This window comes from Gavia stellata, chromosome 11, assembly GCF_030936135.1.
Source record: "Gavia stellata isolate bGavSte3 chromosome 11, bGavSte3.hap2, whole genome shotgun sequence".
NCBI classification, from domain to species: Eukaryota; Metazoa; Chordata; class Aves; order Gaviiformes; family Gaviidae; genus Gavia; species Gavia stellata.
In genome coordinates, this window is record NC_082604.1 from 27676911 (window position 1) to 27691680 (window position 14770).

General features: G+C 40.6%; 1 protein-coding gene across 1 annotated transcript; it reads left to right on the forward strand.

Moving 5' to 3' along the window:
* The first annotated feature begins 1792 nt into the window (after positions 1-1792).
* NMD3 (NMD3 ribosome export adaptor) lies at positions 1793-12002 on the forward strand. The gene is made up of 15 exons (XM_059822523.1): positions 1793-1836; positions 2134-2268; positions 3230-3326; positions 4392-4472; positions 4856-4984; positions 5524-5614; positions 5797-5875; positions 6196-6292; positions 6572-6689; positions 7336-7481; positions 8178-8290; positions 9021-9093; positions 9604-9710; positions 10583-10653; positions 11102-12002. Exons 1-15 carry the CDS (start codon positions 1793-1795, stop codon positions 11233-11235), a joined length of 1515 nt encoding a protein of 504 aa, XP_059678506.1. The 3' UTR covers positions 11236-12002.
* Positions 12003-14770: the final 2768 nt, after the last annotated feature.

The window sequence follows — 14770 nt, forward strand, 5'->3', positions numbered from 1 at the left end:
CGAAAAGATAGATATTGTTTTGAATCATGCAGTCTGGAAGGGACCTCAGGAGGCCTCTAGTGCAAACTCCTGCTCAAAGCAGGGTCAAACATGAAGCCAGAGCGCGTTGCTCAGTGTTTTAACCAGTTTAGGCTTGACACCCTTCAAGGACAGAGACTGCACAACTCCATAGACAACCTGCTCCAGTTCCTGACTGTCCTCATGGTGAAAAAGTTTTTCCTTAAACCACTCTGAATCCTCCTTGTTTCAACTGATGCCTGTTGCCTCCCATCCACCCATCATGCACCACTGAGAAGAGCCTGGCTCTTTCTTCTCCGTGACCTCCTCATCGGTCTGGGTGGCTGCTCTTAGGTTCCCTCAAAGCTGTCTCTTCCGCAGGCTGAGCCAGCCCCACTCCCTCTGCTCCCCCATGGGGAAAGGGCTCCAGCCCCGACCGTCTTGGTGGCTGCTGCTGAACTCACTCCAGTTTATCAAGTCTTCTTTGTACTGGGAGACAAGCGCCAGTCTGGAAGACGTACTCTTAAAAATTTTAAAATATTTTATTTCTGTAAAATGTAACTTTAAATAAATTTTCTCAAAGTCCAACAAGGCTTTGCTAAGGACTGGTCATCACGAAAAAGAAGTCAGTAGATTATTGACATCAGTTGGGATAATGTCCTGTTATTCTACCATTGAAGCTGCATCCTCCCTTCACAAACTCGCAACTGCCAGTTGGTTCTGGGGGTAGTTTCACATCAAGTCCTAACAGTAAATTAAAGGCATCTAATAATTATATTAATCTTTTATAAATCAGTGACAAGAACCCTTACTCATTTGTGTTTGATAATTATTTAAAATCAAAACTGAATCCTCAGCCAGAAGAGTTGTTTCTTTCTTCATGTACAAGCACCTGCACGACCACATAATCTGTTGTATATAACCTATAATCTATGTTGTCAGAAAGAAAATGTGATCTCATTGCTCAGGTACAGGAAGACTAAACAAAGGGAGAAGTTCAGGCTCTTTGGTTTCACCCCTTTCTACAAAATGAGAAGTTGCCAGCAGATGCGGAAGGTAGCTAGTTAATTCTGAAACCGGACGGTAACAAGGCTTTCAAAATCAATACTGAAAATAATATAAAGTTAATGCCAAACATCCCTATTCTTACGGTTTCCACCAAGGTTGGAAATAAGTTTTAAAGAGTATTTGGAGATGCTCAGCCACAGTTGACAAATAGGTGAAAACAGTAACAAAATTGCTTCAAAGCAGTTATTTCTCGAAGATAAATTCGCAGTAACGTTTCAGAATTACTGTCGAAAAGGGCCACCTCCTCACGTACTGCTGACAGCGCCAGTCCACACCATTTTCAGCACGATTTGCCGATGTGCAATACCTGTCAGATCGGCCCCCACGCTAATAAATGAATGCAGCACATTTCCATGGAAAAAAAAAAAAATTAGGACATAAACCTATCGGCCAAGTGAGGAAGACAAAAAGCCGCTGCCGTTGTACCTAACCTACGGCCGCCATTTGCTGCAACAACAGCACGGGCTCGCCCCGCGGGGGAGGAGGATGGATGGATCAAATCCCGTGATTTTCAAAAGAAAAATGAATTAACGTTCCAAAGAATCATTAACTACAGTGTTATTTGCTGGCGGCAGCCACCCGCCGCCAGGAGCCACCCGCCGCCAGGAGCCACCCGCCGCCATCTTGCGCCCCGCCGCCGCCTTCCCGCCCGCTCTCTCGCGGGACCGCGGCCCTCCTCCCCTTCCTCTCACGCCCGGAACCCGGAGCCGCGTGGGACGCCGCAGCCATGGAGTACATGACGGGGCCGGCGGCCCCCACCCAGGGCAATATGTAAGCGGTGGCGGCGGCTGGGCCCGGGGTTCTGCCGGCCGGGCTCCGGGCCCCGGCGGCGGCCTCAGCCTCAGCCTCAGGCGAGGGGCGCCTCGTTGGCGCGGGGGGAAGTACCCGGGCGGCCATAAACCGGGGCGGGGCGGGGTGACGACTCTCCTGGGCCACCACTTTTCTTCAAAAAAAAAAAAAAAAGAAGAAGCCGACACGTACCTTCGGTTGCCACCGAGGGCTCCCGTAGCCGTCGGCTCAGCGGGCAGGGTTGCCGCCTGTGACTGACTTTTCCTCCCTGTGTTCCAGCCTCTGCTGCCAGTGCGGCGTGCCCATCCCGCCCAACCCGGCCAACATGTGCGTGGGGTGCCTGCGGGCGCAGGTGGACATCACCGAGGGCATCCCCAAGCAGGGCACCCTCCACTTCTGCAAGCAGTGCGAAAGGTGGGCAGCCGGGCCCCGCTCCCTCTCCTCCGGCCGGAGCCCCCTCCGCGGGGGGACGCGGGCCCTCCCGGGGGGGTCGGCGTGTGGCAGCTCTGCCTGTTTTCATCGGGGCTCCTACCACTGCCCAGCGCGTTCCTCTGTTTCTTTTCTTGTGGAAGTAGTGTTACAGGGCATCTTGAAAAACACGGGTTAAAAGTAAGAAAGAAGAATGTAAAGAAGATACTTTATAACAACTGCGCCTGGCACTTAGACATGTTAGAGATAAAGACTGTCTCCACTGACTCTCTACTAACTAGCAATAACGATTAGCACAAGGACGAATCGTAGAAAAATAGAATAGACTGCCAAATAGTGCCCTAGAGTTAACTTATCTCATTATAATCTCATTTTAATACTAACAAACACACTTCCTAGCTAGAAAAGCCCCAACCCAATTAAGCCCCCTACTCTCCGAGCATGCGTGGTGAATTAAAAGAGAACTGTAACTTTAAGATAAAGTAAGAAAAGTATTAACCAATAGTTAATTAAGGGGTAGAACCAGTAGGCGTAACTAACTTTGTTAACTGTTTTAAATACCTGTCATGATTTTAACCCTGTGTGCAAGCTTTGTGGAGAAATCCCCTTGCACCCGGTGCCGCAGTAAACATGCCTGCTTTATCACTCTCTGTGAGTTGTGAAGTTTGTTTCCGCGTGTCAATAGAAAGGTGTTGGTATGTAGGGCCTAGAAGATTTAAATGGGTGAGTTTATGGTCCCTGAAAGAAAAAAAAAAAAAAGGAGGGAATTGGTACAGACGGCAGTAAAAGTGTGAATACACTTGGGATGCACGTCATGCTTAGGGAGGCAAAAGTTGTAGCTGCGTAGTTAATATTACAACTGAAAGCTTGGTAAATCACTTGTCTTCTGAGTGATTTAATTTGCTGGAGCAGCTTCACGTGCTGTAAAATGCTTCCTGTGTCATAGGTATCTTCAGCCTCCAGGAACCTGGATTCAGTGTACCTTAGAATCGAGAGAGCTTCTCGCTTTGTGTCTTAAAAAAATCAAAGCTTCGCTGAGCAGGGTGAGTAGCTAATTCTGTTGGTATTTCATAGTGTGTCTACTGGTATTGCATGAAGTGAAGTCCAGCTAACTTACACAGGGTTCCATCCTTCTGGCGCAGCCATTTGTATTTGTGTAGAGCTTATCAGATGATTTATGTTGCTGATTCTATGTCATTCTCCATAGAATGACAATCTGGTCTCATGTAACTCCTTCAGAATTCCAGTACGGATTCAATAAGGACGGACTCTAACAAAGAATTTCCAAGCATACTGAGGAGGCTATTGCAGTGCCATTCTGTGGCTTCAAAGCATGCAGTGTACTGCACAATTGTTATTATTTAAATGGGAATTGAGCATAATTAACTGAAGGAAGCTAATATATTTATAATGCGCCTTAATTTTACAGTTTTCTTTTTACGTATTTTTAAAATTGTTTAGGCAATACTTGTTCTTACTGGCTACTACGATATGAAGAAGGATTGCAGAGGTCTGCATACAGACTAACTTGAAATTCACATGTTGAATAAAGTATCTTTCTCTTAGGTTCAGAATTTTATCAGAGTTAAAAATCTGAGGTAGTGTTTTAAGCAAAAAAACCCTGGTTTGTTACTGCAGTCATCAAGGTTTGGCTAAGATTGCCTCATTGAGCTTCTTGCTATTGGGTTAGTACTTAAATATAGAAAATCTCTTTTGCTGCAGTAAACTTGCATGTTCTTAGCTTTAGAAATTAAATTGGCTTTTAAGTCCTGAAGAAACGGTTATACTCTCCAACCTGATCATTACATGGCATCCAGAGATACTGTTGAGTAGTGTATTCGGTTACTATGGCATGACAGTGTGCGAGGTTGATTGCCATTATTTTAGGTTCTCTCTCAAGCTCTGGGTTCTAACTAAGCATTATTAATTGGGTTTGGTATACTGATACATATGTATTTAATTAAGGTTATTCACTTACTCGCTTGATTGAGGAACAATGAACTATACCATAAACTTGTCTTTTCTGGTCGTTAGAGCTGTGTGTTTTTAATACGTGTACTAGTACAACAGCTGGCAGTAGCTGAGTTCCTGTTCTTTCCCACTGGCAGGTCCGGCTGATTGATGCAGGCTTTATTTGGACTGAACCACATTCTAAGAGGCTGAAGCTGAAACTGACTGTTCAGAAAGAGGTAACTGGAGTATAGTATTCTGCGTGTGGCCTTTTATAAGTTTTTATGGCAGTGTGATTTTTCTTTATTTTTTATTATTATTACATTTTAGATAAATCGTTCTCCCTGGTAAAATCCAGCGTGTGTTTACTGGCTTATCTTGATGGAATACTGATTTCATCCTGCCTCAATTTTGTCATTAAAGTGCCATTCATCATAGTTCGAAGGCGGCTATCTGCTGTTCCAGTAAAGTAGAGAAAATACTGCTAACTTTTGTGACCCAGATAGAGCTGTCAGTCGTCTAGTTATAGTATAGTATTGAAGTTATTTCAGAATGCTGTGGTAAACTAGCTTTCTGTGTTGACAGGTCTAATAAGGAAACCTTTTAAACTTCTGTTTTGCAGGTGATAAATGGAGCAGTTCTTCAGCAAGTATTTGTGGTGGAATATATAGTTCAGTCTCAAATGTGTGAAGACTGTCATAGGATTGAAGCTAAGGATTTCTGGAAAGCTGTAGTGCAAGTCAGACAAAAGGTAGAGGCAAACTGAATTTTCATTTGTTCATGGCAGAACAATCAGGCGGACAAATCTGTGGATAAATTTTTGATTTTTCTCAGAAGAAGATGTACTCACACTTGCACATTGCCATAGTAATACATTTTGTGTTCACGTTGGGTTTTTTTCTTATTGATCTTAGTTTAGAAAAACTCTCTCCTGTCCAGTATTATTAGCATATTCTTTTTAAATGATGGCTGGCAGGAGGATCTTGTGTGCATTACTAAATATCCTTCTGTATTTTAAGGCAGTGTTAGAAACATTGGTACAGATTGTTTATAAATATTTAAATCTTTAAAGAAAATGGTATCTTTAGCAACCAGTCACACAAAAATGAGAAACAGAAGCTTTAAATAATTTGGTATAAAGAGAGCACCTCTCTGAAATCTTTTTGGTTGCTTGGAATAGACTTTGGACTGTTCCTTCTCTAGATGATCCTTCCATATAAATGTTTATTCTTCTACTGCACTGGACGATTCTTAAATAACCTTGATAATTTTATCTTTGTTTGGTTTTAGACTCTGCACAAGAAGACTTTCTACTATTTGGAGCAGCTGATTTTAAAACACAGGCTTCACCAAAATACACTTCGCATCAAAGAAATCCATGGTAAGTGAGGTGGCTTGTTAGTCTTGAGGTAGAATAGGCTAACCTGTTCTATGTTGGAAGAGCGCTTGCGTTAGTAGCTATGTACATATAAGCAGCAGATTACTTAGCCTATGTATTGTATCTAAAAAAAACCCATAGTACTTGAAATAGATACATGTTCATCAAGTTTTCTTTTCTTTAAGATGGCCTGGATTTTTATTATTCTTCAAAGCAACAGGCCCAGAAGATGGTAGACTTTCTTCAGTGTACGGTTCCATCTAGGTATATCATTTACGTTTGTTGCCTTGAATACTCAAAAGCTTTTGGGAAATGTCTTTTATCCTTCATTTTTAAAGATTTTTGGCAGTGAAAGTGTAAGGAACCTGTATTCTAGTTAAAACAGACAAAATCCATTCTACAGAAGTCCCATGTTTTCCACTTAGCCATTGTAAAACTAACCCTCGTGCATTTTTCTACTTCCTTAATTTTTGTGTTTGTGGTACATAGCTATATACTTTCATTGCTGTACTTTGTGCTGACTGTCTCCTGATTCAAGTAATGTCCTTCTTGCTGCCTGAAGGCTCTATTTTTATGTTTTATAGATCAAAATCATCCCAACGTTTGATCTCACATGATATTCATAGTAATGTCTACAATTACAAAAGCACTTTCTCTGTGGAAATTGTACCAATATGCAAGGTAGCTTCTCTCCGTTTCATCTTCAGGGTATTTTATGAAGTGGGTAGAGTTTGGCTGTGGTGATGGAGGCCTGATTTATTATGTATTTGGGGGGATGGAGAGCTCTACTCTGCACAAAGCTTGAGAAGTGCAGATAGTAGCTATCTTGAGGAAGTTACGGGGTGATACTGAGTGGAGAACTGAAAATATAAAGTTTAAAAATCTATTTCAGATTTCTCTGAGGACTTGATTTAAAAATTAAGGAAATACGAGTCTAAATTATTTTCCGTTCGTATGCAGGACAATGTTGTATGTCTGTCACCAAAACTGGCGCAGAGTCTCGGTAACATGAGCCAGATCTGTGTGTGCATTCGAGTAACAAGTACCATCCACCTCATCGATCCCAGCACGCTGCAGAGTAAGTTAGGGGTTCTTTTCTGTACTATGGCAGCATCTGATTTTTCTGCTGGCACAGTTTTGTTTTGTTTGTTTGTTTTCATGAAACCTTGTATTTTTAGACCGTAATGTTGTAAATGTATCTGTATGATCACTGACGTAGAAATTTAATAGCGAACTAAGACATGGTTCTCTAAGCTTGATTTCCGTAGCATCCTAGGCAAAATGTGCAGGCTCGGTGTTAAGTTCACGGATGTTCTAGGTAATTTGTCAGGTATCTTCCTCTAAAATTAGATGGCATCTAGTTTTTCTCTGGATGATGATTCTAGCCACTTCAGTAACAGAAGCGCTGTACTTTGGTGTTTGCTGGTAAGCTCTACCTGCAAAATACCTCTAATAAGGATACATCCAGGAGAATGATTCTTGTGAATAAAAAGGTCTGTGCTTCAGACACATGGTATGTGATTTGGCTGTCACAGATCAGCTGCTCTTGTAGCACGAGTTTGCAGTATGGGTCATCTCCTAAATGCTTGTGTTACAATAACAAACTTGAACAAAATGCATTTGGCAGTTGCCTTAATTTTGGCAAATACTTCCTTTTCCTTTTACTTTCTTGGCAATAAATTCTCTCCCTTGTGATTGCCCATGCTGGTGTGGTTTTTTTCCAGTTGCTGAAATTGACGGAAATACCTACTGGCGCCACCCTTTCAATAGCTTGTTCCACCCAAAACAGCTAGAGGAATTTATCATTATGGATATCAATAGGGTTCAAGAAAAGAAGAAGGGGGCAGGGGCAGGGGCAAGATCAAACAAGGTAAGAGTTCCTCTCTGTTTGATTCACTGTTTTGGGCTTTCCTTTCCCCTCCCTCCCCTATTCAGCTGAACTTCTGTTTTGAATCGTTCTACCTTGCGAAGTCAGATGTATGCTTTTCTATGTCTTGCCACTGGCAAAAGCTCTTCTCGGGAAGATGTGGAGAGTGTTTTGCATTGGAAACTGCCCAGGCGTTACGTGAATTCCACTTTCAGAAATTCTTCTCTGTTGGAAGAGTTTGAACTCTACTTGTTAGTATCGTTATTGAAATTATTTTATGTTAGCTTTGCAACTCTTCAATTATTACATTGTTTTTGTTGAAGTATAGAAGCATTTCTTTTTAATCAGAATTAATGAATCGGTACCAAACACTTTCTTCTCAGTCAAAAGCTATATGTGGTTGAAAGGTGATTGAAAAAACCTACCAAAATGGTTGGAAAAAAACACCAAAACACGTGGCTAGTTATAGAAACAGCCTTCCTGGAATTCTTGTGGAAAGTGGTTGGCATGTCCATTCCCTTACTTTTGTAAAGATGAGAAATGAGGAGTAGCAAGCAATACATTGGGTGCTTGATGTAGAAATACAAGTTTAATTACAAACATAATTTGAAACAGTAACGTAGCAGTGCAAATGTTGTAATAGCACAGCAAGTTAAGCTGCGTTTGATTACAAGAGTGTTTTATTTCTCATTCCTCAAGCACACGCTGGCTGAAGCCTGGGTACAGAAAACCTCGGAGTTGAATACAGACCATCAGTATTTCTGCTGTACTCACTTGGGGCACATTCTGAATCCCGGCGACCTTGTCTTGGGGTCTGTTCTGTTTCTTGGTTTTTATTAAATGTTTATTTAATGTTTATTTAATGACTGAATTCTCTGGATTCTCTACAGGCTTACGTAATATCAAGAAAGTTTTGAATTGTTCTGATTTCTAAACGAAATCAGCAAAAGGGATAGAATCTTTCATCTTGGCTGTGAAGAGATGGTCCTAATACAGGAAATATTTTTTTCTAGCAGAATTCATCCTGGGAAACAGACTGTTAGTAATAAGAGAGCTGAAGTATTGACTTTAGCATGCAGATTGGAATAACAGTTTAGACACAAATAGGTGGGAGGGATTTTTAAAATACCAGGCAAGATCTTTTTGTTAGGTAGTGAGTATCATACGCAGCAATGACAAATGTGAAATTTTTGTAAGATTAGGCAAATTAGGTGATTCTCAAACAGGCATAAACATGAATTAATGTTATTGGAGCTGTCGTGAGCCCAACAGAACCTCAGTGGATGTCGCTGTTTGGGTTCAGGAGGCTGGGGAGTGCTACTGAAAAGAATTTGGGAACAGCAGCTTCTAAGTGTTATTCATAGTTATAACAGCTGTGTATTGATGTGCATTTTTTATTTACTCTGTAGTTCATGTGGAAACATTTATCTTGGGAGCTGTAACTCACACTATGCTGCTCTTTAATACAAACATATGATACATTGAGTTCAATTTTGTAGACTTACATAGAAGGGTAGGATAAAATACCTATTTTCATTTTAGATTCGACTTGGCGAACTGCAACTTAAATGACGAGTTTGCCAATAAGATGAACCCACACAATATTCCTGATGTGGTAAGACCATTTTCTTTCTCTGGACAAATTTCTCTGCATTACCCAGGGGTATTAGGGGATATGATTTTATAATGAATACTCACTAGTTCCGTAGTGCGGAAGGAAGAGGGGATATTAATATTGACATTTGAATAGCATCTGATTTTGAGAATTATTTTCTCATTACTTAAATCTTTGAGTGGTGGTTGAATAATGCGTTTACTTTAAGATACCTTACTCTTCGTTGGTTTTGTTCGAATTACCATGTACTGTATGGTGAAAACTGTATTACAACTCCAATGCGTGTATGCCTCTTCAAGACATAATCTAAAGTGTTTGGAAACTTTTGAATTGACAGATGCTATATAAATTCCGTCTAAAACTTCTGAATGCCAGGCTGACTCTACCATTTGCTCAGCTGATTTTACAGCTGCCCAAATCTAGACTCGGGTGGAGTTCAGGGTTTTGAAAGAGTGTCGTGAGTAGTATTGAAGGCGTGTATGTGTAAATACTTGCTGTTTTTCACTGTAGGTGTTAATAAAGAAGAGCTATGACCGTACCAAACGCCAGCGTCGCAGAAACTGGAAGCTGAGAGAGCTAGAAAGGGACAGAGAAGGCACGGATACAGATGATGAAAGGTTCAGTATCTGCCACAAAGCTTTTTAGTCCCTCTTACCTAGCATACTGTGCCAAGTCTAGAAATAACATTTCTCAGTTTCTGCTGAGGATAAACCCAGTGTAGTGCCTAAGCTGATGTGCTGACTGCTAAGGAGGCACAGGCGAATGCTGCTGGTTCTGTTTGAGCGTGATGCTGGCTCATGGGACAGGTTGATACCAGTGTTCTCTGAAGAGCAGTATCTCTCCACGTTTTTCCCCCTTTCCTAGTGCAGGAAGTGCTTTAAACATATGCACCTTACTTATGCTTATTCTATCTTGACTGCTAAGTTTTCAGGGAACATGGATACTGAGGACAATGGGATGGGGGGGTGTGGAAACAGACTAAGTCCTGAAATCTTAAAGAACACTGCAGGTTTTTCAGGTTTACCATTGCAAAATATAGAAACTGGGTTTATGGGTTTTCCAAGAAAAGTTTAAATCATGAGACAAGTGAGTAATAGCGGAAGCATTGCATAGCTTGCAGTTGGTGTCTGTCTAGCTAAAGGGACACCTGCGAAAATATGCTTGTCACTGGTTTGTTCAGTGACAAAGCTGATAGATACAGCAACACCAGGTTCTAAATAATGTTCAATTGAGTAGAAAAAAACGAGGCAGCTAGAGTTAAATGAAGACAGGCAAATTAAATTATTTGGAAACTAATAGGTGATAATAATAAAAAAAAAAAAGCAGAAAAGGATGAGTTGGAAATGTAAGAATGCTATCAGAAGGCATGTGTGAAGGACTACAGACTGCAGTCCTTCTTCGGGGCTTTGTTTCTTTGATTTCATTTTGGTTTATAAATTTGCACAAATCCAAAGGAAAAGTGAGTAAATACATTAAACATCTTTTACAGACAATACCAGGACTTCCTTGAAGATCTCGAAGAAGATGAAGCCATAAGGAAGAACGTCAACATTTACAGAAGTAAGGCCTTTTTAACCGTTTTATTGCATGCAATAATATAATCATGACTATTTGAGTGAAAATATTTTTACTGAAGTTCTGTATTTGGATTCTTTGAACTACACATGCCTAGAGAAATGCTGTAATGTAATAGCTTCAGGTATTCAATGTATTTCACATGCACTGAATGGATGTTGATGGTTTTTGTTTGCTTGCCTTTAACGTGAGAGAGAGAAGCGTATTTTCTCCTGCACCCAAAACCTCTGCTGGGTGAAGGATTTGATACATAATTCAGCGTCTTCCATGCGGGCAATTGCCGTGGGATTGTTGGTTTTTAGGAGGGATTTGTCTGGGTTTTGGTTTTGTAGTGGGGTTTTTTCCCTTCCTACTTGAGTTGTTCAGGGGGGGTTGGGTTTGTTTTCTTTGCTTATCTGTTTGTTGTTGAGTTTGTTTTCTATTGCTTTTTTAGATGCAGATGTTCCAGTGGAGAGCGACACAGATGATGATGGTCCTCCACGAATCAGTCTGGCTGAAATGCTAGAGGATCTCCATATTTCCCAGGATGCCACTGGTGGGGAGGGAGCAAATATGATGACAGAATAAGAATAGTGCATTAATCAATGCAATAAATATTCCTTTGGTGAGGAAAAATTACCCAAAGCATAAGCAAACATTACAAACTGATCACCTGAACATGAAAAGTAATGTGATAACTACCACTATACTCCTTAATAATAGTCCTGAATTCATATTTTATATATAATCTTCTAGAGAATCGGCAATTTAAGTTAAATTTCTGGTGCAAGCATTGCAATATAAGTTCCACAAGCTCCTCCCATCCCTGAGTGCCCTCTCCTTGCAACTTCTGCAGCGTAAAGACCAGCTGACTAACTTCAGGGCTATACACTGGGAGTAATCATAGTCTTGTGCTAAAGACAACTGATAAGGAAGGATGTCCAGAGGGAGAGATTTTATTCTAGTTTGCTGGATTTGTAGGTAGAGTACCTACCTACTGTTCATCGCTTTCATTTCTTTACATTTTTCCTGTCTTGAATGTTTTTGGCATAGTGGTTTGAAGCTGTTTATTATATTGCTAGATTATTCCATGTAACAATATTTTGGGGAAGCTCAGGAATGTATCTTTTGTTCCTTTGGTAAGGGAACTCCAAATACACATGTTGTGTACACAGAAAAACTAATCTGTAAATTGATTGAAGATGCAGCCCTTGATTAGAAAGATTGGAAACTTCTGTTAAGTATAATGAACATTGTACTGTACTATATTCCATGCCTGTATCAGTGGATTAAAAGCAATATGCATAATGTCTAATTAATACACCAGGTATGAACTATTAAAATCTATACAGATATTTTTGGTCCATCATTATTTGGTTAACTTATTTTAAAATCAAATTTCTCCCTACTGCAAGCCCAAAGAGGACATAAGTGGTGTAGGAGGACATTACATACCTCTATTCATCTGTTTTTAATTCACTTTACTGCACAAAGGTGGTGCAACAGAAATTTTACTAAGAGTTTATGTGCATATACATTTGTTTTAACTCAATATAAATATGGAAGCATAGCATAGCGAGAGTGGGTTTGTCACTGCATGTTTTTAACTTCACGGAAAAAATGTTCAAAATAAATGGTGTGTGTAAAGGAGGAAAATACTAGTAATGTAAAGTTGGGAAGAAATAGAGATGTGTAGGGTTCATCTAACGGTATTCATGATTCCTCTGTCAAGGATCTTTATAATTCAAACGAGGACACTTCAGATAGTTTGTCACTGCTTGTATGCTCGTAGGAGAAACACACAGGGCTGAAGATTTGCTGTCTCTGTAGTATCAGCTGAGGAGGTGTTGGAAGCACCTTGCCTTATTTCACTGTACTTCACAGCTTTTCAAGGCCTGAAAGAAAAGCTAAGAAACAATCAAGGAGTTAGCAGTGTTCAGCCCACTGCCAGCTGAGAGAAATTTTTGCCTTATTCTTTAGCTTAAATGTAATCATTTGACTCAGTGTTTCCAAACAGGTGTGACTGCTGGATTTCAGGCTTACTGTGGGCCCAGGCCACGTGCCATAGAAGGCAGAGGTATTTTTGATTGTAAAAGGTGGAGCCAGGTTTAGTTCCCAGTTACTCGTACTTTTTTTTATTCTGTCTCAAATCTTCTGGTCCTCCATTTGTAAAGGGGAAAAAAATGGAAGTTTGGGAAGGCAGTTTTGATGTAGCAAAGCTCTAAGCTGTCTGTTGGCGTTGTTAGCAGCTCAGCCATCCCTTTGTGCCAGCTTTTACTGTGTATTTGTGTCACACTAACCTCTTCTGCTTCCGCTCTCAGGAGCTTTGTCATATTTTTTTTTTACTAGGTAGAAGAGCAGTTAAGAAAAATCCATAAAGCTGCTGAGAACTAAAGGTACAATTTATCTCATGACAGTAATAGGGAAGGCATAAAACCGTGCTTAAAAAATATTCATGAGAATGCAGCTGCGTAGCTAACCTGAATTATCACTACAATAAAAATGTTTTATTATACGTATTTTACAGTAGCTACACCTGCCAGTAGTGCTGGGGAGATGTAGATAAACTCAATTCTACTCACCACTGGGCCAAATCTGTTGAAATTGAAGAACCCTAATTTGTAACCTGTAGCCAATGAATGCATTCTGTGTCTGGATGAGATGTGGTTTGGGTTGTGATTTTTCTGACAGAGATAAAAATGATCAAGCCTTTATCTTACATAGTTTGGTAATAAGCTTCCTGTTGTTGGCAGGTGAAGGAGTTGTAATAAAAGCTTGTTTTAAACTGTGCTGTTTTGATCAATCCTTTTCCTTCCTCTCTAGTGTTTTCCTTCATGGTCTCTCCCGGTAATTTCAGATGTATTGCTGTCTTGTCTGTCGTCCTGTTTGTTACTGGAGATGTCCCTCTTCCTTTCCCCCCCTGCCGTGGTCTGTTGCCAGCCTGTATGAGGTTTCAAGCATCTTTCAGCAAAAGTCTTGTCTGGAAAGATCTCATGCTACGGATGCCAGGCAAACAAGTCATAAATCTAAGTATATTGCTTGGCTTTTTGTGCGTTTGTTTGCTAGCTGGTAACACATAGTAACAGCTCTCCAGTGAGTGGGTAAGCTGTGTGTACTTGAAACCAAAGTTTGTTCTAATTTTAGGTTCCCAAGTTTACAGTGTCCCTTTAACATTTCAAGAGTTGGGAGCCAAAAGAGGCTTAGCTGGTGTACCAGCAAATGAAATGTTTGCCAATGTTTGGTCTTCTCACTGACACCAGATAAGTAATTTGACAAAAGGTACTTAATTCACTATAGATAAAAGGCTGCCGCTTACCCTCTATCTCCTTCTGAAAACATCTGTGAGTTGAGCCACAGCTTAAAGCTCCTCTCCTTTGATGCGTACAGAAGTCGCTTCAGGATTTTAAGTCATAACTGCTTAACGATTAATTGGCACCCAGATTTTTATGAGTTTTGAATCGGAAGCATTGAAGCATGACATCCTGCTCCTTTGCTTGGGGAAGAGGGGGCTTGCTTTTGAGGTGTGAATATACGCACATGTGTGCACACCAGATTTGGCACAGGGTATATGTGATAGCAAGTACCAAGCAGTACCAGTATGTGTAGTAATTTACTAATAGTAACGCAGATATAAAAGGGTTGTCTGAAGTAGTTACGTGATGGTTAAATTTGAAGCGTACTTACTGCATGGAGTAAGACTAAAAAGAAAGAATACTTTTTAAAGTATTTAAAAAAAAAAAAAAGTGCAGCAGCTGATGAGATTCTGTTTCAGCAGAGAAGAGAAGTTTTGTCCTCCAAAACAGCCAACATTTTGTTCTTTCGGAAGCAAGGCTTTTACAGCGAGAAACGAAGTAAGGCTTCATACAGCCTTTCAGCCCCGTCACGCTAACTTCCCTGGCTAGGGACGGTGGGAAGAAGTAGTTACTTAAGCTAAAGGAGTTTCACATTTTTTACCACCCAGTGAATTATTGGGGGGAAGAGAGGAGACAGAAAATGCAAGTCTAGCTCTAAACTTTGTAGGGGTTTAGTGCTGAATTTCCATTTCGTTTAATGATGAATCGCTTCTTTCTTGGGGTTCGGTTGCCTTATTGAAGAGCATGTGCAGTAGCTCCTGTGAGCACTT

Excerpts from the sequence above, each read along its gene's own strand:
- NMD3 (XM_059822523.1), top strand. The coding sequence starts at position 1,793 with ATGGAGTACATGACGGGGCCGGCGGCCCCCACCCAGGGCAATAT. Across the intron at positions 3,327-4,391 it reads TCAAAGCTTCGCTGAGCAGG|GTCCGGCTGATTGATGCAGG; the intron begins GTGAGTAGCTAA and ends TCCCACTGGCAG. Across the intron at positions 4,473-4,855 it reads AACTGACTGTTCAGAAAGAG|GTGATAAATGGAGCAGTTCT; the intron begins GTAACTGGAGTA and ends TCTGTTTTGCAG.